Source organism: Clarias gariepinus, chromosome 14 (genome assembly GCF_024256425.1).
Source record: "Clarias gariepinus isolate MV-2021 ecotype Netherlands chromosome 14, CGAR_prim_01v2, whole genome shotgun sequence".
NCBI lineage: Eukaryota > Metazoa > Chordata > Actinopteri > Siluriformes > Clariidae > Clarias > Clarias gariepinus.
The window spans coordinates 8,817,677-8,844,880 of NC_071113.1; the positions used below are offsets into that span (position 1 = coordinate 8,817,677).

The 27,204-nt window shown below is 40.9% G+C and overlaps 1 protein-coding gene across 1 annotated transcript in view; it reads right to left on the bottom strand.

Annotated features, from left to right (window-relative positions):
* The window catches only part of pcdh15b (protocadherin-related 15b), a 244,070-nt gene that overhangs the window by 62,546 nt on the left and 154,320 nt on the right, over window positions 1–27,204 (bottom strand). The window contains exons 21-24 of the mRNA XM_053511130.1: window positions 21,957–22,181; window positions 19,663–19,779; window positions 3,722–3,862; window positions 3,402–3,514 (exon numbers count right to left, since the gene is read on the bottom strand). Coding sequence (XP_053367105.1) covers window positions 3,402–3,514; window positions 3,722–3,862; window positions 19,663–19,779; window positions 21,957–22,181 — 596 coding nt within the window. The remainder of the gene's footprint in view (window positions 1–3,401; window positions 3,515–3,721; window positions 3,863–19,662; window positions 19,780–21,956; window positions 22,182–27,204) is intronic.

Below are 27,204 nucleotides of genomic sequence, written 5' to 3' on the forward strand. Positions count from 1 at the left end.
TAAAATCAACTGGAGTGTAGATTAAAGGAGCCAGGCGAAAAACGTTGTGGTGACCAATCGTTCGCCTAGAGTTCGAAAGGTAGGCTTCTGGTGTGAAGCGAGAAGAGGTTTTTGAATGGCGCAGTGACGCTGTGCTTATACAGGGGTGGGGGGTGGGGATGGGGGAAGGCCGCTCCCAGACACAACGTCAAGTCTGCCAGCCAATTGGGGCTGGCGTAATGTAATAGGGCTTCTGGGGAATACGCGGAAGGGGCGTATCCCATAGTGAGACACCGAAACATATGCTTGAAAGAGAACACTGTACACTGACTGGTATTTCCTGGTATTACTGGTGTGTGTGTGTGTGTGTGTGTGTGTGTGTGCCCGCTTGAACCCATGTGCCCATCCAGGCTGTACCACATCTTCTGCCCGTGTTCCCTGGGATAGACTCAAGGTTACAAGCCCCCAGTGGTGTAAACAATGGATGGCTGATGGATAAACAGCCGTATATAGACATACAACACAAACAGGGCTGAATACAAGCAGTGGCACTGTGTTACACCCCTACTGACCAACACACATACAGTATACACTGTATACTGTACCCTCAAATCGTATCCTCAAATCTCTAAAAGCTGCTCACTACACTTGCTCTGGGACCCATCCAACTTTCCTGGCTGTCTATTAAAAGTCACTTTATGGCTACTTATGATGTCATCATTTGATACTAGACTGGCATAATATTTTTAAGTGTCTACTGTAGCTTCTTATTTAATTTTCCATTCATTATTATCCCGGTGTTAATTACTGTAAGCCTTTCTAGAAGAATATAAAGACTGACTTTGTGTCTGGGTATTACATCACACTAACGTTTTCCTTACCTTATCACTATACTTTAAGTACTGCTTCCAACTGAAACCAGTTAAGCAAATTCAACTCCAACAGTCATATTTAACACACAACTGCAAACAATACCTATATAAAACGGTGTACTGGAAAACACAATGTTTTTGAAGAGGAAATATAGAACTATTTATTTTAGTATTTAACTTTCTAATACACAAGATACAGAATATAAGATGCGATGATAGATGGTCTTCTCTTCCTGTATTTAAATCAATAAAAGACTTTAAGCAGGCGACTTCTCAAGCAACTGTTATTTGCTTTATTTGCCAGGAAAAAAAATGAATTGATTACCCCTGGTGTCAAATATATTAAGCATTTAATCTAATAAAGTACCCATAATGCATTCAAGGAAAGTGCACTCTGCCCTTTGAGAAAACAATATCGTGAATATAATACATTCACAAACACTTTACCTTAGAGCTATCATACATATTCATAAACTTTTATCATAAAAACTTCACTGGCAGGTTTACGTAATTTCACATTCTTATTTATTTATTTTAAATATGATTCTTCATCTAGTCTTTGCAACAATCTTAGCAGCTGCTGAAACCTGATACTATCAAGTCTGGAATAAGAAAAAAAAACAATCTGTTACTATTATTATTATCCTACTACTTGCTTCTTCTATTCAAGTGTCACAACTGCCATAGCTGTCATGCCTGCACACATGGTATCTACTTAGGTCAACTGTTTATTGAGCTCTGCAAAATATGCATGAAACACTAGATATTATTTCATTTTAATACCCATATTTGATTAGATTATGCTACTATGGATGGGAATCAGTGATACACAGATGCACTGATAGTATTATGATACCTAGGTACTGTACAGGTTAGATCGGTATCATGTTTATATAAGTACATCAAGTCTCCAACATACAAATATGTTCTGTTTCCGAGAGCTTGTTTGTAGGTACAACAAACATTGTCTAGGTGAGATAGGGGTATTAGTAGTTAACAGATTATGGGCCAAACTTCGCTGAGTGTTGATGGTAGAATAATTATAAAGGTCCTGACTAAAACAACATGCACAAAGGACTTTTTATTTTCTGCAATGGAAAAGTACTTGAACTAGTTACTTTTATCAGAAAGTAACGCTGTAATGTAACTGATTACTTTTTAATGACAGTAATTTTGCAATGTAATTAGTTCCTTTAAAATGTAACGTCCCCCAACACTGCCTATTAGCAGTACCAACTTCCATCACCGCCGCTTTTATGTTCGGGCATGCATCCCAGGACGCTCTAGATTTTGTTATAATTCTATACAAACTTAGCAGGGAATTTTTTTTCTTAAAACGAAGCCTTTTCAGTGTCTATGTAAACAAGTGACTGCTGAATCACGCCGAGTCAGAAAACAACAGAGCTAAGCAACAAACTGGGGAGGGTTTCGATTAGGTCACATCAGAAGGAAAATCTACTTGCATTGCCAATACCGAAAGAAAAAAAAAAAAGTAAGAGACATATTTTTTGACCTTTTTCTTTGTTAACTCCCAATGGAGAGTCATCTTCATGTCTTAAAAGTAAATTTTGTATAATAGGTGCCCTTTAGGTTGTAATGTGATCTCCCCATGGACAACTGCCAGATTACAGCAAAGTGATACGTGCACGCTTGCCTCACATTGCTAGCCTAGCTTGCTTATGTTTATTACCTTGACATCTTGAGGCTCACTCCTTCACCCTTTTTTCATTTCTCCAAGTTCTCCAACGTTACCCGCTTGCTCTGTGCCACTCGATCTGTAGCCGCCGCTATCATATTTAAGCCACTCACGCTTGCCTATACAAAGCCAAAACAGACCAGTCCCCATCTACTTAAAAAGAAATTATTACACCCTGTTCTGCACCATGTTCCCTCTGAGGCTCTAGCTTGACTGGAGCCATTATCCTTCAAGGTATGAAAAGACATGCATCAATACTCTTCTTTGTCACCCGATGGCGGAATGAGCTTCCCCTGGCTGCCTGAATTGCTGAGTCACTGACTGCCTTCAGCGAAAACTACCTCTTCACCAAGCACTTGAATTAACACTTATGGGAGCAGTTGGAAACAAAAATGGACAAGGTTTCTTTTCTTTAAAATGGTCTGGAAACAACAAAAAAATCCCAAAGCATCGCATCACACTGTAGACTACCAATCATGTAGACTATAGTTTGTGCCAACCACATGCGAAGTGCTTTTAAATTTCCCATTAGATGATGTGATGGTACAAAAAACAAAAAAAGAAACAAAAAGTGCTTCCAGCTTGTGTGATGGACAGCTAGGATGCTTCAGTTGTTCTAAACAAACACAAACACTCAGGGCTTTCAGAATTTTCAGAAGCATTTCTGACAAGACACAAACCCGGGCGTATGAGCCTTGTTGGTAACTCCAACACAACACGGATCCAAACTCAAACTCTTCCAACTCTAATGTGTTTTGCCGGAGAGAAACGTTGATTTTTCTCTGATCTATTGCAATGTAATCACGGCAACATTGGTCTATTTGCGCTGAAACTTCTCTGAGCAGAGCATTTACCTGTACTCCTCCTGAGTGAAGATGGGAATGGCAGATGGCTGCAGGACGGTAATTTCCACCAAGGTCTTACTGGACTTCACAGGCTCCCCGTCGTCATAAGCGATAATCACCAGCTTTAGGAGGTCAAGGAAAATAAATTTCAGAGCAAAACCAGATCGAAAAAATAAATAAATACAAAGAACAGCATACAATCTTGAAATCTGGAGCTGGAGATGTGTACATCACTGAAGCTGCACAAAACAACTGCTAGCATACAAGGAGTTCTTGTAGAAAAGCTTAGCATGCAGTGTTTTTCTACCGTATGTAAAGGATGTACTCACAGTGAATTTGGTGTTGGGACTCTCATTGAGGTTGACCCTGGTCAGAATATTTCCTGTGTCCTCTTCAAGGTCAAAGATGCTGGCACTGTAGGGGAAGTTCTCCAAGTCCACTCTGTACTTCACTCGACTGGCTCCTGTGCCCTTTCAGATAAAATCGTAAATAAATTTTAGATCATTACAAGTTCAAGGGTGGTACTTGATCTCATTGTAGTACAGAACCTAGCTGATAACTTTTATACACTATGCAGCCAAAAGTTTATAGACTTCTGACCGCCATTCTCATACGGTATGTCAGTCTCCTGCGAACTGTTGCCACAAAGCAGAACGCACACAATTGTCTAGAATGTCTCTGTTTGGAAAGGTTGCAATTTCCTCATTACTGGAACTACCAGGCCCAAACATGTCCCAGCTTCATGATGACCCATGCATGAACATTTAGTTTGGCAAGTTTGGCACTGAAGAGCTCGAGTGCCCTTCACAGAGCCGTGACCTCAAACTGAATGAACTCAAACATTTCGGATGAACCGGAGCACCGCCTTCGCTACCCCCTCTTCTAAGATCAGAGCCTGACCTCCCTCTGAAATCTAATGGAGGCGGCTGTTATAACTGGAAAGGAGGACTATAAAGCTCAGAATTTTGGAATAGAGATGTAACATTTGGGGTAGTTAGTGTTATCTTCAACATTGAAGCCATTAAATGTTTACTTACTATAAATTTCCAATTTTTCATGTCAAGCATGAAAACTAAATGACGAAAGAAAATTCAACTAAATGTTAAAACCTGTTCACGCTGCATGTCATTAGCAACACATTGTAAGAATACCCATATAAAATGCATTATAAAAATGAGCCGTCTGATCGGACAAGAGGCATTCCACAAGTGCTACTGTGATATAGAGTATATTAGCACTGAAACATTTAATCTAATATGTACCAATCTGCATCATAGGTGTTTAAATTATTGTTAATTAGTTGATTTGGCCTGCCAAAAATCTATATTTAAAACCAGTCACATAAGCACTTTTAGAAAAAAAAAATACATCTGATAGCACCGTCATCTTAAGCAACACTTTGTCACATTAGTATTTGATCCGAATTGCCTCTGAACTTTTTTTAAAAGTGGACTTATGGATAACACAATCTACAAAGTTAGCTAGCACCTAACGTAAGGTTGAATCCCAAATCCCTCTTTAAAATCTGTTCATGGGCACTACTTAATGTGGGGAACAAGAGATCGTTCATCCTAAATGGCGCACTACTACTAAATTTTATGTCATTTGGGATTCAACCCTAAAACCCGAATGTTAACTGATAGAAATATAAAAGAAAACTGATACTGATATTTAGTACAACTTTCTCTTCTGTTCAATGTTAAATAATCCTTAAATATATACGTAAATGTGTCAGTACAATCTTAATACTGCAGATTTACGGCCGAACAGCAGGATCGACAGCAGGAAAACATCAGGACTGATGTGCATTTTTAGCCTGACTATTCATGTTAAACTAGACATCCAGTTCCTGATTTGCATGTCCCCATCCTGTTGCTGTTTTTCCAGTCTTTTTGAGGCTGACACGCTTTGTCGGCCTGACATGTAGCGGTGCAGGGCTGCAACCCTGCTGTGCCGCAGACAATATCGATAATGAAGGAAAGTGACAAATAAAGACAACGGGTGGGCTGCACCCTCTCAGCGCTGCCACGAGCACCGAATTCATACATCCACCCGCACACATCCTCCAATAGTGCAGGGTTTTAATCCTTAAATGATTCATCGACTAATTGTGGAGGACTCGGGGGTGAACAGAGCAAGCCACGAGGAGTAAAAACACGACTGTAACCCTGGCATGCCGCGTCTTGTCAAAGTTCACAATCTCTTTCATTTGCTTTCTCTCCGTCACCATCTCTCTATGGTACGGTCTCATCAACATCCATCCCTTTATGTCAGCCTGTCTTTTACATAACTAAAGATATAACATTAACTTACTGAATCTTAAGAAAGTATGTAGAGTAAAAAAAAAATTGTTTTACTTTATGATAAGTAAAACAGCTTGTAAATTTACGTACTTAGGGTCAACGGTCCAGAGCAACGGAGAGTGTGAAAAGGAGGTGAAGAGGCGGGTACAGGCAGGTTGGAATGGGTGGAGAAAAGTGTCAGGTGTGTTGTGCGATAAAAGAGTATCAGCGAGAATTAAAGGAAAGGTGTACAGGACAGTGGTGAGACCAGCGATGCTCTACGGCTTAGAAACAGTGGCAATGAAGAAAAGACAGGAGGCAGAGCTGGAGGTAGCAGAGCTGAAGATGTTGAGGTTCTCTTTGGGAGTGACAAGGATGGATAGGATTAAGAATGAGTTTATCAGAGGGACAACCCACGTTAGATGTTTTGGAGATAAAGTCAGAGAGGCCAGATTGAGGTGGTTTGGGCATGTTCAGAGGAGAGATTGTGAATATATCGGTAGAAGGATGCTGACGTTGGAACTGCCAGGCAGGAGGTCTAGAGGAAGACCAAAGAGGAGATTTATGGATGCAGTGAGAGAGGACATGAAGTTAGTTGGTGTGAGAGAAGAGGATGCAGAGCATAGGGTTAGATGGAGGCAGATGATTCGCTGTGGCGACCCCTGAAAGGGAACAGCCGAAAGACAAAGAAGAAAACAGCTTGTAAATAAAACCCATGAGATTAAAGACAGTAATGCAAATATAAAATCTAAAGCTGACAGATGTTTGGAAAAAAAGTGTACCGAGTGCAGTTTAAACAAGAAAAAAAAACAACACTCACCTCAGACAAAATAAAACCAATTTGTGGATCATAGCCATTACCAGAGCCATTCACAGCGACAAATCACAAAAACTGTACAATTTACTAGAGCAACCATGCACGAAGAGACAACTACAGTAACATGGGGAGCTTAAAAGGAACCAAACAGTACAACACTACTGTAAAGACACTTTATTGATTACTATCATATCTACTACGCTAAGATCAAAGAATTCTGTGATGTCTCCTGCATCGAAAATTGAGACCCGCTCTGAAGGAGAGCTCGATGACGAGACGCAGACCTACATTCTCCTATGTTGTGTTCCCTCTACTGGCTTTCACCCAACAACTTTACAACACTAACGTTGCCTAAACTCTCTTTTAGCTGCTCTTGTCCAATCCGCACGGCCGGGGCTTGGGACCGGCTGTGTGTGGCTCGAACCCGGATCCTTAACCTAGTACCTTATCCGCTTGAGCCACCGCTCCCTCTGGTGCCCGCCTACACATTCAAAAACCGTCCAGTTGCCACTTAGCTGAGCGCATTTATAAACCCGTCTGCATCATGCTTCTTAGCTCGGCTTGACTCAACACACTATGCCTCAAGGTACGAAGGGGAAAAAAATGTGTCAATACTCTTCTCTGTACTGGAATGAATTTCCCTTAGCTGTTTGAACAGCTGAGTCACTGGCTTTCTTCAAACAAAATGAAGAACTACCCGTTGGCTAAACACTTAAATTGGCACTGATTAAAAAAAGAAAAACCCTGTGTGTGTTTTTCATGCTGCACTTCTGACCTTCTATTTAACAGGGTTTAAGTTCGACAGTATTCTTAGACTCTTAGATCCTGAATTAGTTGCTTTGACATAAGGATCATAGATGTTGTGAAGTGGGGGGTCAATGCAAGCACCCCCGTGGTTCCACCATCCATCAACTTCTTTTACTACACAGTACTTTTATCCCATAAAAGATTTAAGCTTATATTTCCCTGACTGTCATATTTACAGTATATAAACCTTATTCTTACAAAATAAATAAAAGGCCAGATATTATGGATGAAGCGTAGTGACTACCCCACCAACAAGAGTGTCAAACTGCTTTTATACAACCAATAAAAGGTGTTTAAAGACACCAGGCTGTGTTTTTATGTCGTAGTATTCCGATTAAATTTTTTGGATCTCCGCTCCGAAAAATATCCTAGTTCCTACAGGGTTTAGATTCAAACGTTGCCAAGCAACGGACACTTTCTCCACTCCCTAGCGAAGGTGATTGAGAGGTTGTTTGCTCATTAATTTGTAGACTCAAGTGAAGGCAACATTTCATTTTGACTCGAACATTCCCCCTAATTCATTTGCTCATTGGACTTAACAATTGTCAGATATATAAAGTCTTAAAACCGCTGCCTGTCGTCCAGCTAACTCGCACTGTATTAAAGGAAGGTTGACCTCCTATAATTCAACAGTTGTGGTTTTTGCCTAAGGAGGTTCGCTATTGAACTGGCTATATTTTTTAAAGGTCTACAGATTACTACAATATATACATACTGTATCCATGCTAGCGGCGAGCATAACAACAACAATGGATTAGCGAGCAGCTCCTGGCTTTATCAATCTTAGAAATAATTTATTAAAATTTAAAAACCTCACTTTTAAGCATATTTGCACGCACAAGACACTTTAAATATGTGGATTGCACAACCCTGGACATTTCCATTTTATATTACTGTTTATATCTAACTTCATTCCACACAAAAATGGCATAAATCTATATCTACTTTGTACAGCTGTTTTCTTATTGTTCTATATTTCTTCATAAATTTTCTATATTGTGTATTTTTGTTGTACAGTTATTTTATTCTTTTAGTTAAATTTACCTTCTATTTTATTTTTCATATTTATTTCCTATTCAGAGTCTTTTATTTTAAGGTCATGAGCAGTTGTCTAAGCATTTCACTGCATATCAAACTGTGTATGACTGTGTATGTGAAAAATAAAATTTGAATTAGAATTTTATCTACCCATTGCATATTGAGTGCATTATTTAAAGATGGCGGTCGCAAACATTAAGTCAGTCGAGATACTGTAATCCCGCCACTTAGCCCCTGACGTAAGCGGTTTTTTTTGTTCTAGGCCAGCAAAGTGTTGGTGCCGCGATGTACCGGTTCTTCTGTCTGAGGGCCGGTGCTTTGACTGTATGCAAACAAAGAACTGGTTTGAAATTGAGTACCAGCTCTGAACAGGCTCTGGAACCGCCTTGATGGAAAAAGGGTATATGAAAATCTGTTTTTACCAAAATTCTACAAAACAAATGTGCCCTATTCCAAATTTAGTTCCCCTTTGCTGGTAAAATACCCTCCACTCTCCTGGGATGGCTTTCTACTAGATTTTAAAGCATAGCTATGGAAATTTGTGTTAATTCAGCCAAAAGAGCATCAGGACACTCAAGTTATTTTACACCAACTTTGGAGAACAATGCTTCGCTTTGTGCACAGGAACATGGTCATGCTGGAATTAATTTGCGCCCCATAATTCTATTGAAGTGACGCTATAATGCCGAGAATACAAAGACCTTCTAAACAACCTTTTAACTACAGTATGTGTCTGTGAAGGTCAACATATGGGTGTGATGGTCTGTCTACTGGTCTCTCCTATCATCATGACAATAGATGTTTATACACAGACCCTAATGTTGCACTAATAATAGGTATAAGACTGAATTCTTGTAACCAGTTATAACGCAGAAAGCAGAATTAATTGCAAATGATTGGAAGATGTTTAATATTTTATGAGTCCAAATAGTGCCCCTGGAGACTACTGTATACCCTAAACAAATTCTGTGTGTCAGTCTGGTTAAACAGAGAAACAACTGAATTCATAAACCGAATGTGATAAGAAGTGCCATGTTAGACCTTTTCATGCACAGTATGTTTCCTTTGTTTTAAATAAAGAAGTTCCACCTTGTGTCATGTCATCACCTCTTTCTCTGATGTCTCTCACTTCTCTTAGAGACGTACAGTAATGGTTACTTATTCACACAAGTCTGGTAAAATAGGTAGAAGATGAGTGGCATTTATTTTGGTTCTCCTACTTTGAAAGGCAAAGTACAATATTGTATTGTCTGCTTCTTTTATTTTAGGCTCAAACAACTTAAAAAAATACTAAAACACAAAGTGTCCAAGTGAAACTAGGGATCATTTATTGAGTTCCTTTGTTTCGGATGTAAAGCAGACAGTCTCATCATCACTCCAAAAAAAACGTTCCACCACAATGCTACAGTATCCAAGCACTAGTTCCCTGCTGCACCAAACATTAGTGCAGCAGGGAACTATATAGAGACATAACTCTACAGTATATGGTTTTATTCTCATAACTGTGTTCTGTTACACATTCAAAAGTACCGCTTGGATTCCTAACACCCTTTCAAGGTTACACTGCTCTGATATAATCTAATATTTTTTTATTCCATAGTAATATTCATACACCATTATCCATTCTTCCATCACACTCCCATGAACCCTCACCTGGGTCCATGACCGAGTGTATTTATGATACACATAAGGAAATTTTCCATGGCCAAGTCAGTGCTTTACATAGAGAACAAGCCCTGGTAAAAGAGGCAACATTTTTTTTTCTAAGGAGGATTATTTCGTAGCACTTCACAGAATGATTATCGCTCGAGCTGTTTAGAGGATTTTAGTTAATTGCGTTTCACATTAAAAAAAATAAACATCTTGGTTGTTAAGACGGAAAATTAGAGAAGTAATGGGACTCTTACTACTGAGAACCCAGCAGACTGTGATTACTTTTGCCTTCATTAACAAATGTAATTTACAAAAAAAAAAAAATGACTTATGGAATACAGATTTTGGGCTTTGAAAGACTCAGGAGTATCGGATGGAAAGAAAAAAAAACACACCACGCATTCATGAAGCAGTGGGGAAAATGTAATTTGAAGAGAAATAACACTGCGCGCTGTCCGACTGGAAAATCCGTTTCGTTTCATTCTGGAACGGAAACTACTCGAGGATATAGACATGGCCTGGGATTTGAGTCCCTGAGAATATAGACAACTGAAATGATATTGGAAGGCTAGTGCATTTGCACACAAACATTGCACCCTTGAGCAAACTAATTAGTCCCAAATAGCTCCTCAGCTGCCACACACAGAGCTCCTGGCTGTCACTACGCTCCTTTCCTTCCTTAGAGGCCTCACTTCTTGTAAAAGACAATATGTGCTCAGCGGACTTTTTCCTCAGCAAACTCTCGGTGAAGAAGGGATTAAAGATTTATACGTGGCGTAAGGGTCACAGATATCAGCTGCGTATAGAGAAAATGGCCGATATCACGGGACGCATTTCCTGTGCTGATTAAAGCTTAAAATACAGACTATCCATCGGACACGTTGAGTTTGGAATCTTGCTTGTGTGCAAAAAATGAGAAAGAACTTGGCTTTTCAGCGAAAAAAGAAATATTTTTATATAACACAGAGTTTGATATTTTGGCCCATATTTCTTCGGTCGTGAGTCACCTAGGCAACAAGATTTTTCTGTTCCGCTGATCAAACAAAGCACCGAAGTTCACGGACTTCTGTATAATTTGCATAATAAGCTAAACCTACTTTCGCAAACCAGTTCTAAGCTGCCCAACCAATTTGCATAAATGTGAATTTAATTAGGCCAAAAGAGTTAGTGGTAGAAGTGTATAAACATAAGGTTTCATTACCATGAATGCACACCAGAAGCAGCGTTTCAGAAAGATCAAATTATCGGCCAGCACCAACCAAAGACAGTGAGAAAAAAAATACTGCGATTGGCTTAAGAATGGTCCATCGTATGATTAAAACCTGGAAGGTGAGAACTTGTGAAAAAATAAAGTGTTCAGATTTTCAGAATAAAATCATGAATGATCCTGGTCAGAGATCACTTAAACGTTTGAAGTTGCATTGTAAAGAATGAGAACTCCCAGGGTTGGGACTAAACAGCTGTGTGTCCATAAGAAAACCACTTTTTAGTTAGACTTCAATTTGCTAGGGATCATAAAGATTGGACTTTGGAGCAATGGAAACAGGTCATATGATCTGAGTAATCAGAGTAATGGGTGCATCAGGGTACACAAGTGATGCACCTGTCATGCATTGCGCCCTCTGGAGGCAGTGCTACAGTATGATCTGGGGTTGGTTCAGTTGGTCAGGTCTAGTCTCAGCAACGTAATGTGGAAATAAAATAAAGTCATCTTACAACCTGAATGTACTGAATGACCAGATTATCACATCTTGAATTTTTTTTTGTATCCTTGCTGGGCCATAAATAACCCAGGGCTCAAATACTTTTAGTCAAATATAGTATTAGTTTACTTAGTGCCCACCACATGCTGTATCTAATCTTGAGGTTGGCTTTGGTCTAAGTATTCATCATGCTCTGGTGTGAGCCGGTTAAAAATAAAGTGCAGGGCTCCCGAGGGGCAAAAAACGAAATGGTTCAAATTTAGTCAGTGTTAAAGCCAATTGTGGTGGGAGATCAAGAGAAAATTGCCCATTCTTTCTGGGCGGCGTATCTTTTTGCACTGTCAATCAGGGCATCACTAGACAATCACGGGTGTCTGTAAGCGCATGTTTGTGCGAGACGACAAATAGTACTTTCCTCTCAGTGGGTTCAGCCCCCCTGATTGGTAGCTGTCTTATATAACAAGGAGAATCGAGCTAATGGATGCGAACTGGCAAATCACTAAATGTAGATTCACATACTGGAGACGCCTGCCATAACGGCATTCACGGCATTTGTCACCAACTTTAACGGTCTCAAAATCCAAGGTCAAAATGATACCTTTTTATATATAAAAATCTTCACACGGAAAATGATATCAACCAAGACACCCAGAGTAAACACTTTACTGTTATTTTCCTATTGATTGGTTTCATGTAACAACATTACTAAAACATCTGTAGAGAGCGTGCGAGTAAAGAATTGTGATAAAAAAAAAAGGTGATGCCATTTCAATCAGAAAACCGCAGTATATGCACTTTCCTGCCAAGACTGCCTCACTCAAATGTCACTCACATCCAGTAAGTTAGGGGGTTCATCAAAGGCCTATATGACAGTCTGTCTCATAAAAAGGCATAAATGGTGGTAATTTACCGATAAATTACCGATCACTAAAAGATAACGACGCTCCGTCTGATACTTCAGAACCGAGTCCGTTTAAGAAAAACGGAATCTTTTTCACAAAGTCGAGCCTCTGTTGTGCTTGTGTGTGTGTGTGTGTAGGCTGTGTGACATCCACTTAGGCTTATCGAGCAGGGTAAACAAGAACTGAATCCCGATCAGTTTGTGTATGCAGTAAAGTGCTGACACACTAAGGCGAGTGACAAGCTCAATTCAATCGCCAGGCTCTCGCTGCTCCGGACAGCTTCGGCATGCGGTGAGTTATGGGCTCTAAAGGAATGAGCAGAAATCAGCCCCCTGCAGCCTTTCAGCCTGGAAGGTGATACCATCATCACATTGCATTTGCACTGGCGTTTCTGTTTTTTTACGTAAACCTCGGGAAAACACTGTGCGTGTGTGTGCATGTGTGTGTAAGTGGATTTCAGAAAGGGAATAAAGCAGCAGTGTGTCAGTCGAGTATACTCAGATATTCCTACAGTTACGAGGATGGAGGATGGAGGAGAAAAAGAATGTGGAGGGGGAAAAAGACGTGTGTGTGTGTGTGTGTGTCTGTGTGTGTGTGTGTGTGTGAAAAAGAGGGGGGCTGTCTACAGGGATGCAGGTTGTCTGCTCTAGGCACCAGACTGAGCTTCTGTTGTTTTACATGCAAACCACACACACACACGGACGGACGGACGGACTATTAATAAAACCAGATTGGACATACTGAGACAACCCGGAGACACATGCTGCCAGAACCAATTTCTCCTTGAGCACATTCGGACCGTTACAAAGAATAAATTCGTACACATTTCAAACGCACCACGTGAATGTGTTCTCTGTAGCACTGATGCTTTAAGTATTCTATCACACATTTAGTAATAATATTAATTATCATGCGTCATCTTGCCGGCGTAGTGGTTAGCACGGTCGCCTCGCCTTGCACCTCCAGGGTCCAGGTTCCTGTCTCGGGTCTGTGTGCACGAAGTCTTCCTGCAGAAAAACTATTAATGAATGAGACCGGTACGATAAATAATATAATGATAATAATAGATTCAAAACAGTGTCCCTACTTTAGAAACTTTTGCTCTAGTCCCTGGATGCTGCATGCAAAACATCGGATTTGAGCACGCTTGCGAATTCACCTCATTAACTTTTAAACAAAGGCCCGAGCACATAATCATAATCATGCGCAGAGGCGTCTGAACAAATCTAAATAATCAGGGCCGATTAGGCTCCCCAACAGGCCAGAGACTATGAAACAAGTGTGAAATAAGCTTTCTGAATAGGAGAAATATGCAAACAAAAGTCAGCTGTGTCTAAATGTGTGCTTTCATGCTTTCTCATGGCCTGTAAACAAAAAAGCTAGTTCTCTGTGTGTGCTATAATATTTATGTAAAAAAAAAAAAAAAATCTATTAAAAACGGTTGAGGGATTTAAGGAGCACAGATACCTAATTGGAAGGGGCTTGTGACTGCTGAGATAATAAAGCAATTTCAGGCGTTCCAACTAGTTTTTTACAATCATGTGCAATCAAGGACTCTTTAAACAGCTCGAGTCAAGCGTCTGTAGCGCTCTCTCGTAGCGAAGCCTTCCATCTCCCATGTTTTTGCTACTATTTCATGCCTCCCTTTCATGTTTTCACAGTTATAACCTGACCTGGATACGCTTACCCTTGTCTTTTCATGTATCTATGCTGCTATATATCTGTGTATTAATGATAAGCTTAAGCTCTGCTAGCTCTGTTGGTGTCGAGGTCTTGCTACAGATTTGGATATCATGTATCGTGTTTCCAGTGCAGTTCATTTTCGTGGGTTATTCTTACATATCTGATGTTACACTGTCCTCACCACTGGACTTGGTTTGGATATACTTATATCCACTCACTGGCCCATTCATTAGGTTGACCCTTTCAACAGATGTCCAAGTAACTTTGAACATACTCTTTACAACCAATGCATGAAGCAATTTCCCTCTGGGATTAATAAGGTTCTTTGAATCTTGAATACCGAAGAGCATATCTGAACACACAACATGTAGAAACCCCGAAACAGATGGCCTACAGCAGAAGAAGTTCACACCTGGTGCAACTCCTGTCAACTAAGACCAGGAGACTGAAGCTACAAGTCACGTGTGCTCACCAAAACCGGACAATAAAAAATAGGGAAAAAATCTTGTCTGGTCTGATGAGTCTTGATTCCTGCTGCAACATTTGAGTGGTAGGGTCAGAATTCCCCATAACATATAAGCAAGGATGCATCCTACTTTGTATCAACGGTTCGGGGTGGTATGTTGTGGAGAGATCTTCTTGGCACATTTGTAGTACTGTACTTGTAGGACATGGTCTCCATAGTACCAACTGTGCATTGTTTAAATGCCACAGCCTACCTGAGTAGTCTTGCTGACGTCCCTTTATGACCACAGAATAACACGCCATGTCAGAAATAATCCCAAACTGGTTTCTTGAACATGACAATGGGTTCACTGTACTCAAATGGCCTCCACAGTCACCAGACATCAATCCAGTCAAGCGCGTTTGGGATGTGGGGAGAAATCTGCAGCAAAAGCGTCTTCAGTATCATGATGCCAAAATCTCTACGGAATGATTTCTAAGCAACTTGTTGCATCTTTGCTACGAGGAATTAAGGCAGGTCCACCCCAGTAATACTATGGGGTATCTAATGAATCAACTGGTGAGTGTATATCAGAGTATCCTATTTATACTACAAACTTATAATACAAACTTATAATACCTCCTGTACATAGGATATCCATAAATACTGTATGTTTCTTATGCAATTTTGGCTAGACACTAACTGCATTTTACTGGCTTTGTACATGTAATGTATCTCATCTAATCAGATTTTCTAAAACAAGAATGTAATGGAATTCCACTATTTAAATTATTCACCCTTTATCAGAAGGGTCTTTATCTCTTTTTTTTTTTTTCTCAGCTCCATGATTCCTTTATACTGCACCCCTGCCATTTGGTGCCATGGCAGCAACATCCAAGGACATCCCTGCATGATTTAAGAGCTCAACGTTTCTTAATAAAGTAGAAACTATGAAATCAGCATCTTAAAAAAATCAAAAATTCTAATACAGGTGGTGCTGCCTCACAGCTCCTGAGCCCGGGTTACTACTGTATGTTTTTGTGCATGTTCTTCCCCCCGACAGTGTTTTTTTCCCCCCTGTTCTCCAGTTCCCTCCTACTGTATGTTAACAAGTGGATTGGCTATATTAAATGCCCTCTAGGTATGTGAATATGTCTGTGACGCATTCTAATTCCTATTCCTTTTACACCCAAGCTAAAGAGGATTGGACGAATGATCTAATACAGCACTCGCAATCCAATATAGCTATATTACAAAGCAGGCACGTGTACCGTAAAAAGCATCGGGATCAGTGGAATTTGGCAAGACTAGGCTGATCAAATTTGACATGCCAAATCTGAAGCAGAAGGAGCCACTGTGCTTTTAAGCAGCGCTTTTGACTGCCAAGGCCTGTGATTTATGAGCGAAAGAGACATTTACCCACACACCCCGTGGTGGTAAGCACCATTGCACAATCAGCAACTGAGAGCCTGGGCAAATGTCATTAGTGGGTGCAGGGAGAGCTCATAGCAATGCACTTTTTTTTATGGTGGATGATATTCATATGCGCAGGTAGAGTGCAATGTGCTTTCTCAGGCCGGACACCAATGCTTGCGCGAACAAAGCGGTTTTGTAGGTACTTGAGATTTTTTTTAAGCTGTTTAAGCTTAATAAGGATACAGTGCAGTTTAGTTCAATTCATTCAGCCTTGTGTTTTTACCAACCTACAGTACACAAAAAGGTAATGTCCGCACAGATGAGTGGACGTGTTTTCCTATTAGTGCTGGTTTAATGTAAAAATGTCAAGAGCAACGCTCCTGTGCCTTTCTACTTCATCAGCTATGGCTGTGTATAAGATTAGGGTGGGCTACACGCACACACACAGATACAGTATTTCGTCGGAGACCAGCAGCACTGATGACGTCGTGTCTAAACAGGTGCTCGGGTACAATCGGCTTCTCTGTCTGATTCGATCTGTGTGTGCTGTATCACTTCTTCCAGCGGACTCGGGCATGGTTCCCAAACCTGGAACGATGGTGTTCTCACTGCTCGAAATGAACCAGACTTCAGGGTCAGGGTCAAACGGCCTTAGTGAAACGTACCGTACTGTAGTACTGTTCCATAACGTACCGGCCTGCTCTCACCCATGGGTGTAACGGTGCACATATTCGACTTTCTACAGTTCTGTACAGAATGTTCGGTTCAGTGCATGTTGTTTTCCAGTAGGAATACAGTCCAAGTTTATTTAGTGCTGGTTGATTTTTTTCTTTTATTAATTTTAATTTACTGAAACAAGCACAGGAGGGACTTGTAGCAACATATTTAAATAACACTTTACAGATAGTTTGTACAAGTTTATTTAAAATCAAATTCAGTGTTCCATCCCAAGCGCTAAGTGGCCGCTCATAATTTTGCAGTTTCAGCATGTGAGACAGACAATTTGGTAAGCCAGACGTTTAGGTTTTTTTAATAGCATGCTGGACAAATAACTCGGATATGTAATATTTATTTTCTTTCTCAACCAGTGATCTGTATAGTCAGTTAAACAAATATGTCTGTATGTCAACTAATCCACAGCTAATACTTGTATATACAGTATAATTCATTTATAAGAAGTAAGAAGTTTAATTTTGTTCATTTCCGATGCTGTGGACAGCTGTGTTGATTTGACATCACCCTGTATATAGAGAAAAATGTTAATCCCCAAGCTGACTTGTGTTGTGACATTTTATGTCATGAAAAAAACACTCTGTCAAGGAAAAATGGTTCACTGAGCTGTGCAAAAAATAGTAACTGTACCATCACCTGTAGAAAATAGTGCAAATAATGTTTTTGACGTCAAAACAACATGGCTGCACACAGCATCAAACATAAAAATAAAAATACAACTTGAACTGAAACTTTTTTGTCAGCAGAATTGCTGCTCACTGGATTCCTTTTGACTCTAGAGACGGCTCTGTGAAAACCCCAGATTTCTGAAATACTCAAACAAGCAAGGCCGACACCAACAACAATGGCACTACCAAACTCATTGAGTTTAAACTGACGGAAGAAGGAAAGGTGTTCCTATTAAAGTGGCCAATAAGTGTGTATTATGATGGATTGTTGTAGCGTAATTCCTCACATCTCAGACTTTCACGACACGGCCTACCTGTGATTAATATGTATAAAAGTAGTCGATTTATCCTCATTAATATTCCTTATCTCGGTGACATCTTGCTAAAGACGTGGCTGTTGAAATATGGAGCTCTGTGAGTTTAACCAGATGACAGATTTCCTTATGCAGATTTACTCACCTTTTTATAGCAGGAATGGTAAAGATTTCAAAGCTCTTTTTACTCCTGGATTTCATTGTTTGCGCACTGACTGCAGATCCCCTTTAAACTGAAGCGATGTGCTAACAACCTAGCACACGATGTTACTTGATAGAGTAGTAGTAAGTCTGTTCTAAGGCGTGTTGGTTGCTGTGGGCCAATAAGACCGAGCAGTTGAAATTTTTTGAGTGACTTTTACACGCAAGAAGGCAAAACAAATATTCTACATTCAAAGTCACATTGTGCTGTTTTTAAAGATCATGTGAAAATACCGTTAAAGTCTCATGAAAGGAGAAAGGGTCCATCTACGTGCCACCTGGCACATCAGGCCGAGGATACACCCCACCCTTGAGATACCTTTGTCGATTCTGTGGTAGTTACCCATGGGTTCGGGTTGCCAGCTTGACCTCTGATTGTATCTGAGCACTTGGGGCTGAAGGACTTTGCTCAAGGGGTCAACAGTGGCAGCCTGGTGGTGTCCGGGCTCGAACCGGGGATCTCCTGATTAGCATTCCAACATCTTACCCACCAAGCTTCCCCTGTACCCAATGCTTCCAGCAAGGGGTCGCCATACAAGCTTGGCACAGGTTTTTATGCCAGATGCCCTTTCTAGCGCAACACTCTCATATTATCCGGGTTTGGAACCAGCAATGCATTCAGTGGCTGGGGGTCTGAGCATTTGCTGGGAATCAAACCTGGGCCTTTCACATGGCAGGTGAAACACCTACAATAAGCCACCAGTGCCCGTATCTATCGCCTGTATCCATCTTTTAATCTCCATATACGTACGATTCAATTTGTTCTTTCAGCAGAGTGAAATGATTTTTTTAATATATCCCAGTTAGGAAGATGGGGCCAGGGCACAGGGTCAGCCAGGATTCAGCACCCCTGGATCATACAGGTTTAACAGTGGCAGCTTGGCAGATATGCAGGTTAGGCTAACTGGCGTTCGCAAATTGCCCGTAGTGTGTGAATGGGTGTGTGAGTGTGTGTATGTGTGTATGCCCTGCGATGGATTGGCACCCTGTCCAGGATGTACCCTGCCTCGTGCCCTAAGCCTCCTGGGATAAGCTCCGGGTCCCCGCGACTCTGAATGCAGCATTAAGCGGTATAGAAGATAAGTGAGATGAGTGAGGTTAAATTAAAGAAATAGGACCAAATGGTTTGCTGCGACATGCCTAAAATTGGTTGTTTTATGTAACACCTCAGCAGCAACCTCATTTCCCTTCTCGTCTGTTCCAACCACTCTGCATTCAGCATCACCAGTGCACCTAATAGTACCAGCCAGATCATCTGTCTTCATCTCCACCTGTTTCTCACTGGTTCATGCCTTAAGTTATATATATTTTTTTGAGTGAATTATTTATGTCACTGTGTCAGAAAAAAAAAAAACATTCATCTGAAACTGCTCAGGTACAGAGACTGGACTGGAATTAAAGACAGCTAAAAAGTCCTTCTGGAGCCCTGAAAAACTATTTCTCCAGACTGCATTAAAAATAAAAAAAAAAACAGTCTGGTTCTTTGGAAGCAAAACATGAAGACATGCGGGACAACTGAGGATTTTGCACAGTGCTGTTTATGAATGTGAAGGGGAAAAAGTTACATAAAAAAATCCACACATGCACACAGACACACACACACGCTCACCATGGTGTCCTGGTCCTCAGCCTGCACGGTGGTCACGACGGTCCCTTTGACTGCATTGGGAGCCACCATGCCTCGATACAGGGTCTGGCTGAAGACGGGCGAAAAATCGTTCATGTCCTTTGCAAACACAGAGAAGAGAATGACAAGCCTGATTAATGGCACCTTTACACAGCTTTCCTCCATCTCCTCTCTCTCTCTCTCTCTCTCTCTCTCTCAGCCATGCTTGCAATTGCAACTCTCATGCGAGCAGGACCCCATTACCTTGTGCCTCCGCTGCACTAAACAAAAATGGCATTTATTCAATAGCAGATCATGAACAGCATTAAGGATGTGACACAGTTTTACGTGCCTAGGGATTCGTTCTTTAAAAAGAGAAAAAAAAAAAAACTCGGACGAGAGATAATTATAGCCTTTGAGAATGCAGAAAACATAAAAGTCGGTGACACTAGAAGGAAGAAAATAAAAGCGGAAGAAGACAGAGAAGGAGCTGAGCTGAAGGGGAATAGCGGAGGACGTGACTTTCCACTATGAAGTTTATTTGTGGAGGACTTGGTGAAGGATCTGAGTAGCGCGGCATTGCGAAATGAATGCCGATGAGCCAGACGGCTCGGGCCTCTCGTCTTCAATACAGCACGCTTCTCTGAGTCCAAGGAGAGGCCAGCACAGTTCAGCTACCTAAATTACACACCCTTTCTCCCTCCACCGTGGCCCCTCCTGCAAGAGCTGGCCTTTCAAAGATGTCCTTGGGATGATCTGAGCTCTTGACTAATAAAACTGAGCTGTTTACTCATGTGTCAAAAATAATGGGGGATTGGAGAATGAAGCTGCTGTTTTGTTTTGTTTTCGTTCTTTTTTTTTTTTGCCCCTTCCATATCCTCATATCTGCAGGTATGATTTCCTGTCAGAAATGAAAAATACAGGCCTTTTATTCTGTTCAACACACACACACACACGAATAGAAATAAATAAAATAAAATATAATGAAAGACCACCGCTGGCGATGTTAGTCTCGCGGTTATAGCTTTCCTCATCAGGACCCGTACCCTGGGGGCGCTATCACATCTTAATCACTCTGATATTACTCAGCCTCCATGCATCAGGTAACACATTCATTGGCTGCCTGGACTTGCGCTTTCTCATTTTCCGCAGCAACTAATGATCAATTAGCTACGGCATGAAAAGAGGAGAAAATTAATAAACAGTCCCAGAACTCATCTGCAAAGACAATTAGCTATTCTTGTGAGACTGAAGGGAACATAATATGCTCGGTGCCTCGTCGCGCAGCGGCGCTTTGTGAATGCGATGAAATGAGCTACGGGGAACTCTTGTGACATGAACAGAAGCCAAACAGATGGCAACCAAAACGTCGAGAAAAATCACTTGCATCCAACGAGAATTTGGTAAATCATGGGCATTTATTTCTCAAGCATTTTTTTGTTTGTTTTTGTAAGTTAAAAACTATAATTTTATTTATGGGGTAAAAAAAAAAAAAAAGCAAGCTGTATTGGTTGGTGTGATTAAGATTAAGGAAAATTAGGATGGATGACCTTCGGAATATCAATCCACTTGAAAAATATCACAACAGTGTTCCCTTTCAGTCGCTGGGACTAAACCCAGCAGCTGGCCTTCGCTGACGGCTAATTGGCATTCATCATTGGTCTGATGTCTCATCTCCAGGATCCTTTCGGCACCGGGAGGCCACAGGGCTCAGAGAATTTTGTAAGGAAGGATGGAGACTTGTAGACACACCATACGTACACATTCCCTGTTTTAATATGATTGTCCAACTGCTAATGTGGAAACACATGGAATGATTTTTAAGCCAGGAGCAAGTCACAGACTCTGACAACCATAAGCTTTGATTACGGCACACAATGTGGTTGCTCAGTTCATGTGTGAAAATGATTCTTCATGCTCCCAGAACCACTATTTCCCAATCCGACTTCACAGGAATATGCCTATGTGTCATCAGGGACAAAAAACATTCAGTACATTTCAGGTCGTCAGTTGACTTAATTTTTTGCCACGTACCAAAAGTTCCAACAGTGCTTGGAATAAAGTCAATCTCTACCCATCAGGCTACAAGCTCCAGTCAACGTCTAATGTTTATACTCCCTAGCAAATTGAAGCCGTTATCTGATTTGGTCCCAATCCTGTGAGTTCTCGTGACATTGTGTGATGACTGTTGCATCTACTGTTTATATATTTTGATGCTACTTAACCAAGCGTTTAAGTGACATCAGCACTGACTGTTTTGGGGAACCTGCTAATTGGAAGTAAAATGGTTGGCTTACCATGATCGTAACTGTAACAGTAGCTAAACCAGGTGGCATGGTACCCTCGCTGTCTACTGCCTCGACCACGAAGGTGTGCGTAGTCTCCTCAGGAGAAAGCTTCTCGAAGTCCAGTGTGTACAGCACCTTCAACTCTCCTGTAACAGGGTTTAGCTCAAAGAGCTTCCTGGCCTCCTTCGTACTGATACGGTAGGTGATGTTTGAGTTCAAGTCTGCGTCCAGAGCCTAAATTAGGGAAGAGAGAGAGAAACGTTCAATATGCATGCAGAACATGAGACAATCTCAAAATCAGGGATTTTAAACATGCACTGTGGGGTAAATGTGTGGTGTCCTGGGAAATCGGCCAAATGTCAAAACGTCTTCGAACGAAATTAATGAAAAAAGAAAGGCGGCCTTCCGCCAAAATTGAGCTTTTTACATACTTTGACACCTCTACTTTAGGACCACTTACATGCATTTTCTCAAATCGATACAAATATGAATGTGAAATGATCTCATTAACTTTCAGTTCTCGCCTAGGCTTCCTGAAGATCATATTATGTAGATAAAGGAGCCAGTTTAATAGACATGGCTAAAAAACTGGCTGTAGGATTGAATAAAGATGCATTTAAAGATAGACAGTTTTCAAGGTCATATTTTAGAAATAGCGAATTTTATTTATTATGGTAAATTGAAAAAATGCTAATAAAATAGAATGCTCTCACATACTGTATGCAATGTGTTTGTGTGTCTTGGAGGGCATCTAATGAAGTCGTTCGATTTCATTTTAATCCCGTAACACATTGGGCAGAAAGATTAAGTTTCAATTGCTTCAATTTTCTTTTAAAGTAGAAAATGTCTCAGAATTGCACTATGGCTACTTGTCCAAACGTTGCACTATAGCTGAGTTCACATGATGTTCTTTGCTATTATCCAGCATGCGTCAGTGAGCTAAAAGCAGCAGTGCATAAAAAAGGATTATGAACTTCATCCTATTAACTAATTTAGATTCATGCTTTTACAATATGCATGCATCATACTGAAGCCATGATTATCGGAACTTAACCTAATAATGTCTTTATTTAAACTTCATTTCCTTGCATAACTTTCAGTACTGTCACAGTGAACGGGACTTCATACAGAGACTGTACTATTACCTACGAGAAGCATTTAAATCAAACCAGGACTTTTAATTGTGCAGAATAACAGAACATAGACATGAGAAAAAAAATCTTCTGCACTAATTTACTTATCCCAGCGTTTCACTAGTGCTTGTATACCATCAAGGTGGAAAGTTTTCTCAATACACCGGAGACGTGATCGTACTGTCCGATTAATGTTTGAAACGCTGGCCTCCCAGGAACTCCTTTTATGGCCAATACAAGAGGAAATGGCTTGGAATGCTACAATAGAATCAGTTTTACACCTTCATTAGATCACAGGTTAAGTCCCAGTTTGACTTGAACACCCTTTGTATATGATAAATGAACAGAGGTGGTCTTTTTAAATAATCTTAACCATGCAAAATTAATTATTCAATAAGTAACAATAAATTGCACAGGTAAGCATTTACAGTGTTTACATCTGGACCTAAAATAGACAAGTGTCATGTCACTGCTGGGTGCAGCCGCAAAATGTCTTAAATACTGTAGACTTCGATTTCCAGAAGCCTCTTAAAACACATGGCTCCATCATCACATGGCTTGGAATCGTGTGCAGCTGATTTGTGTTATTCTCTATTCTCTAATTTGTAACCTCATTTATGTTCTATTATTCTTGGATTCCTTTGTAAAGTTGCACCAGTAGTCATGTGGGTCTTGATTATAGTCATAACTGATTTAGCTGTGTGTGTGTGTGCTCGCCTGTGTAACTTTTTAAAAGAAAAAAAAAATGTATTGACCTTTCAAAGTATTAATCTGACAATAAGTGGCAGTGTAGGAAATATTTAATTCTTAGTGTGTTTCATGATATTCTGTGTGCATGAGAACAGAGTGATTTTCTTCCTGTTCTCACGACATAAGCTGTGCTTTCAAAAAACACATCCTATGGAAGTTTATGTTAAAGGTCGTAAAACTGTTGAACGCTCGTAAATGCAGAGCTACTCCTAAATTTATGTACTTCCTTACCTTATCTGTTAAAAGCATTCCAGACTGGATGTAAACATTCCCACATCCACCTTTTCTTTGGTTCTTTGTGTGTGTGCGTATATATACTCCTGTCTCCCACAATAAACTTTGAACGTCTCACTGAACACTGACTTGTGTGCTTCATTGAGGGGTTCCCTGAGCTCAGGCGGGACAGCAGAATACAGGCGGAGCACTGAGTAGACCAAAGGGGGTCTACCAAAATTCAAGAAATCCTTACAATTTGGGGGCTCTGTCCGGGATACCTCTAATCAGGTGAGTGCTGCTTTAAAATTTTTTCTCTATAAGCACAGAGCAAGCACACTCCCTGGGTTTTTGGTATCTGGACCATATACAGTACGGGGGAGGATTGTCTTGGGGCTTTTACGCCTGTTTAGCGCGCGCTCGCTTCTGAAAGGTTCCTTGAACTGAAGCATAAGTGTGGAAGCTGTATTCTGTTGCCTGCTACTTGTCTTTGTGTGTTGTTTGTTGAAGATATTGGTTATTTCTGTCGCGGGTTAATTCACATTTATAAAATGGGTAATAAGACCACAACTATTTATCTGAAATCCTTTTGTGAGCTGCTCATCTGTGCCTGTCTTCCCCGTACCCACAAAACCGTGCTCACCTTCGTCGGAAGTGTGTGCCTCAGGAAAGGGAAAGACTCCCAAGAAGGTGTCAGGATGAACTTCTGACAGCCCTCTATCGGATGATCCCGAGGATACTGATGGTGAGGATGATGATAATTCGGACGATGAAGGTCCGGATAAGAGGTCTCGCCCCAAACCTCGACAAGAAAGCACTGCGTTTGTTTTCTCTATGGGACCAAAGGGTCCAAAAAATCCTTCCACCATCCGTAAGCACGCTGAAGGACATTATTAAGATGCTCCCTTCTCCCAACAAAGCTTTGAATTTTGTTGATATGCTGATAAAGGCTTCTAGGCACTGTCAGCCCGTGGGTGCGGATTATCGCTTTATTTTGCAATCGGTTTTGGGAGATGGGTACGATGAGGCTGATTTGATAAAAACGGTAAAATGCTTAGACTCTAAAACAGACAAATTGGCTGTAGTGGAAAAATAATGAATTTGACTTTCTTTGAGGTAATTCTAATGAGGCTATGAAACTCTTAAAAGATGAGCTAACTACTTATCTTCTTGCATGTCAGCAAGCTAGTCAAGATCTGTCACAGGTAACTAATTGTAGACAAGAAAAGAAAAAAGTTTCTTGAGAGGTTTTGAGAGACCTGGACGCTTTTGGATGGTATGCCCCTGCCTGAAGCAAACTCTAACTCACTTTTTCCTTACCACCTTCTTGAATAATTGTCGACCAGAAATCATGAAAATTTTAAAGTTTCAATTGTCAGATGGTTCTACAATGTATATTAAAAAAATTAGGTGAGCGTGTGAGAACAAAGAAAGTAGATGGTATTTTAGAAAATAAACATGTTTGTCTGTGGAGAGTGGAGGATATAGAGGTAGAGGTCTGCAGGGTCAGAGTACACCCCGTAGGTCTGGTAATTTTTATTACTGTCATAAATAAGGTCATTGGGCTTGTGAATGTCGCATGAAGGCCTGAGATGAGGAACGTAGTGGACAAAATATGTATAATCGATTGAATGATGGTCAGTGGCATGATGCTAATGAGGTGTTTTCTCCTAATCCTTTCCAGCAGCCGCCGTAGAGAGTGCAAAAACAACAGCAATATAGACCCAATCCCTTGTCAGGGATGCAGGTAGGAGCATATGATGCATAGGGATGCCCTCAGAGTTCCAGCCCCGCGATGTTACTTCGTACTTTCGAGTCACCTCAGGAATAGATGAGATTTTAAGCTCACTGCTCAAGCAGGGTGTTGTTAAACCATGTGTAAGTTCTTATAACACACCTGTTAATCCAGTACTAAAACCTGATGGTATGTGGAGATTTACAAAAGATCTGAGAAAAATAAATGGCATAATTATCCTTGTTGCACCTGTTGTGCCTGATGTGCTGTCCATTGTTTTCTCTAGACCTTGTCATCATTTGCATTTTTCTGTTATTAACCTTTGTTCTGCCTTCTTCAGTGTTCCTGTGGAAGGGCAGACACAGCCATTGTTCGCCTTCACCCACAGGGGGCGTCAGTTCACCTGGTCTCGTCTTCTGCAGGGTTAATTGACTACCCAAATGTTTTTTCGGCTGTAGTAAGAGATGCACTTGGTGATCTAACTCTCCCCACTGATTCTGTTGTCCTATTGCACGCAGATGTTTTACTGGTGTCCGCCGCTGCGAAGAAGCCACCACTTGTCTCCTGAAACACCTGGCAAAGAAGGGTTTCAAGGTATCTAAGACTAAATTACAGTTTTGCAGAGACATTGTAAAATACCTGGGCTTTGAACTCTCCCAAGGTCAAAGAAGGCTCTTAAAGGAACGAATTCAGCTTATCATCGACACTAAACGTCCGAGCACTAAACATGCTTTCATGGCTTTTCTGGGACTGGTCAACTACTGTCGTCAGTGGATTCCTGACTGCTCATTCTACGATAAATGCATCAGGAGAGTCATCTCACACAACGATCCGCTCCAACAGCCTCTGACATTGACTGCTGAACTGGAAAAGGCCCTATGTTCTGCTCCAGCGCTGGGCCTGCCTAACTATCAAAAACCGTTCCATCTAAAGGTCTGTGAGCACGGGGCACCGCTATTGCTGTATTGGCACAGGAACATGGGGGGGAGTGAGACCATGTGCTTTCTTATCTAAAACTTTAGATGCTGTGGCACAAGATTTGCCTGCCTGTCTCAGGGCTGTGGCCACCTGTGGGGTGATGGTACAAGATGCTGAGAAGATTGATCTCTCTCGTCCTTTAATTTTGTATTCTCTATATCAGGTTAAACAAGTGCTACAGAACCTTCAAACACAATATATGAAGGCTTGGGTCTGGGTATGAGATTATCCTTTATCCTACAAGTAACTTAGAGATAAAATCCACCTCTTTTTTTGACACCCTCAGATATGCTCTGGCACGCTTGATCAATGCACAGGATGACAGGCTAGTAGAAAGAGATCATAACTGCTGCTTAGAGATTGTTCACTCCACTAGTATACGTCCTGATATGTCTTCTACATCAACAACTGGTGAATCTATGGACGTCCAAGGTAATACGCTAGCTTA